The 3,570-nt window shown below is 34.3% G+C and overlaps 1 protein-coding gene across 1 annotated transcript; it reads left to right on the forward strand.

Moving 5' to 3' along the window:
* The first annotated feature begins 2,325 nt into the window (after positions 1-2,325).
* On the forward strand, positions 2,326-3,570 carry SEP2 (stress enhanced protein 2). Its single transcript, XM_039024926.2, has 2 exons — positions 2,326-2,834; positions 3,013-3,570. Exons 1-2 carry the CDS (start codon positions 2,511-2,513, stop codon positions 3,280-3,282), a joined length of 594 nt encoding a protein of 197 aa, XP_038880854.1. The 5' UTR covers positions 2,326-2,510; the 3' UTR covers positions 3,283-3,570.

A 3,570-nucleotide genomic window follows, 5' to 3' on the forward strand; every position in this document is an offset into this window, starting at 1 on the left:
CATTTTTTGTTCTTGTGTTTGCAATGCCCAAAATCTTCCTCTCTAAATTAGGGAACATTACCAAAATTCACCCGCCAACTAACTCTACTAAGTTGCTTTAGAATTTTCGGCATTATTCTGATAACCTCGAATTTGCATGGCACCCGATAAATATGAGATCTTAAATTTTTTTATGAAGAATTCCAACTAAACAATCCAATTTAACTCAAACCAATAAATAAATTCCATCTCCCTTTAAACTCATGAAGTATCAACCAACTTAGATAAACCATAACCAAAACCAACGAACTCCCAAGTTAAAGAAAGCAAGCTTAAGTCTATTACAACCGCATAACTGTAGAAGGAAAACAATAATTCAAAACTGCAACTAAAACAAAAGTTAATAAGAAAATAATTGAACTCTCAACTAAGTTAACTCAAAGGAAATCCCTAATGTCCTATCTTTCTCATGCCTCCTCAGCATCACCAAGGTTTTACTCCTCGCTTTTACCTCCGAAAGCTAAGAGCGGGTGAGTACACGACACGTACTGGTAAGTAGCTCAGTAGCCACCAAAACAATATATCAATATATCAATATATCAGACCCACCCACATTATGCTAAACACAACAATAAGACGTGGTCATTTTACTACTGAAAAACGCATTTTAGCATGCTGAACACATGAAATACACCATGCCATACAACAACACACAATACATGATTTACATGTCATGCTTCTCCACTCAAGGATGGTATTGCTTGGTTGCAGGGGATGTAGGGGAATGTCCATTAGGTACTGAATCTGGATTCCAAATTCTAGGTCTCGGGCGTTACAGCTTTTTTTTTTTTTTTTTTTTTTGCCGCCATCAAATGATTGGCTTATCACACATAGTTGGTCTCTGTTCTCTAGCATGGGACTTTCTTTCCTGTTCACTTCTGGACCACAGGCCAAGGATATCCAAATTTTTAACAACAGACAACCACATGGTGGCTTTTCAGTGAATAAAAGGGAAGAAGAAAAAGAGAAGCCAAATATACTTGGGATTTTCTAGTATTGAAAATAAGAGCAAACAAAAGAAAAACCATAGAAGTCCTTGGCTGGAATTGGATATAGTGTATTCCAAATTTATCCATTATGTTATGTTGTGGCTGTCATCCCAAAATTAAATAGATGTAAGAAAAAACAAAAATTGCCATCCCAAACTGAAGGTCTGGAATCCGCTAAAGCCCTCTTATAAATAAATTAATCTTAATTTTCTTAAATAACACCCCTCTTAAACTAAAGAACTAAACAATTTGATATCGATTATCTCTGTAGATAAATTTTTTAAAATACATACATATATAATGTTTCTTTTTTCAATTTTCAAATGACCTATAGATCTTATTATTTATGTTCGTAATGGTGATTAATTGATGATCTCTTTATATATTTTGTGTATTTATCCATGATACCGAATATATCAACCCATTCTTAATATCGATGTTAAATCTTCAAATCTACTAATATAGATAAACTTAAAATTGAGAGTGAAATGTAATTGATTTTTTAAAAAGTTAAATAGGACTATATTTGATGGAAAATAACTTGGTTCCTTCTGTTTTTTAAATCAAGCTTGGAGATAATACTTCTACAAATGACAATGGACTTTTTTTATTCGTAAAAAAAACATTCAAGAACTTTTTTTTCAATGGAATAAATGTGAAGAATTAAAATAACTAGTTTTTTAAGAAGGATGAAAATCATTATACTGGTATGGTCAAGAAATGAGAAAAACATATAATACTCTTATAGCACTTACCATTCTCATCTATAATTTTGAGAAAACATATAATACTTTTATAGTTGGTACTGTTTTTATATTTTTAGTATCTACCATTCTCATCTATAATTTTGCATGTCATTAAATATAATATTAATTTATTTATTTATCTGTAAACTCTCTATATTATTCTTACATGCTACTATAGCAAATATAGAAGTAGTATAAAAAACTCTCCGGACTACAAGTAGTTATAGTAGTAGTTGAGAAATTTTCCATAGTATTTCAATTTATTGCTCGTCACCATAGTAAATTTAAGGAGGGGTAACAATTAGGTGTAGTTAGTTTAATCTCTCATTTATTATATAGTAAAAAAATAATAATTTAATTTTTTTTTGAAAAAAATCAAAATCTTTTGTCACTTGGTACTTTTTAATTGACAATGGATAGACTGTATTTAAAGTGTTAGATACAACTATAAACTAAAAATTTTTCCTTAAAAAATCTAGTCGATTTCAGAAAAAAAAAAAAAAAAAAAAATGGGGTAACTATAAATAGTTGTTAGCGTAGATTAAAAAAATGTGGATGCACTTAAATAATAATCTCACCCAACCAACTAAAATTGAAAAGTGCGTTAGCGTATAAAAAGGAGCCACGTTCCATCTTTCAATCACCTCTTACGTGTACGCAATTCATTCTCATTTCTTCTTTTTCACTGTTCATTTTATTCTTCCAATTTCTCTCCATCTTGGCATCTTCAACTCCCATGGCTGCGCCGCCCCGCTCCGTTCACTGCCAATTCCGCTCCTCCTTGCCCGACGTCCCACCACGATCGCCGCCTCTTTCCGTTTCGCTTCCCAAACTCAAGCCCTCCGATTCGGAAACCCCGAAGATCGTTCTACAGCCTCGTTTATGCACTCTGAGATCCTTCGGATCCGATCCGGTCGTTCCTATCAAGACTAAAAGAGTTGCCACTGGAGACGATGCTGCAAACGACGACGTTTCCCCGTTCTTTGCGACTCTATCGGAGTACATAGAGAGTTCAAAGGATAGCCACGAATTCGAGATCATCTCTGGCCGCCTCGCTATGGTCAGTTTCATGTTTCAATCTCTTAATTAGACTTCGATTTTCATACACTTCGAAAAATTAGGGTTTAGAAATAGCCAAATCGGAGTACGGTAAACCGAAACAACTCTTCAGTAGTTGATTAAGATTGCTGAAATTACTGTTGCGAGGAGGTTTCTTCTTATAGTCCGATTGTTTGCAGATTGTGTTTGCGGCGACTGTAACAATGGAGGTAGTGACGGGAAATTCAGTATTTAGAAAGATGGATTTGGAGGGAATTGAGGAAGCAGTAGGAGTTTGTTTGGGAGCTGTTACTCTGGCAGCCATTTTTGCGTTCTCCTCCAACGCTCGAAACAGAGTAGGTCGAATCTTCAGCATCAGCTGCAACACCTTCATTGATTCGCTTATTGACCAGGTCGTCGACGGCCTTTTCTACGAAGACGACACCGGCGATTGGTCCGACGACATTTGAATGCTCCGGCGGTGGAAACAGAGGTATGTATGTATGTATATATAAATATTACATACAAGTGGAATTGAAACACATTCAATTCAACAGTGTAAGAAATTTATGCATACATATATATAGAACTTCATTTGAGGATTTTCTCTGATGAAGTGAGAAAGAATCTGAAATAGTTAAAGGGTTGCGTAAACATGATCTTGTATTGTTATTCTAGGCCAACTATTTCATGATTGAAGAAGTTTCACTTGATTAGATGAAATTTAATGAAGACCAGTTTTCTTTTAATGCATAAAA

The sequence above is a fragment of the Benincasa hispida genome, chromosome 3 (assembly GCF_027475165.1).
Source record: "Benincasa hispida cultivar pf3 chromosome 3, pf3_genome.v1.1, whole genome shotgun sequence".
Classification (NCBI taxonomy): Eukaryota; Viridiplantae; Streptophyta; class Magnoliopsida; order Cucurbitales; family Cucurbitaceae; genus Benincasa; species Benincasa hispida.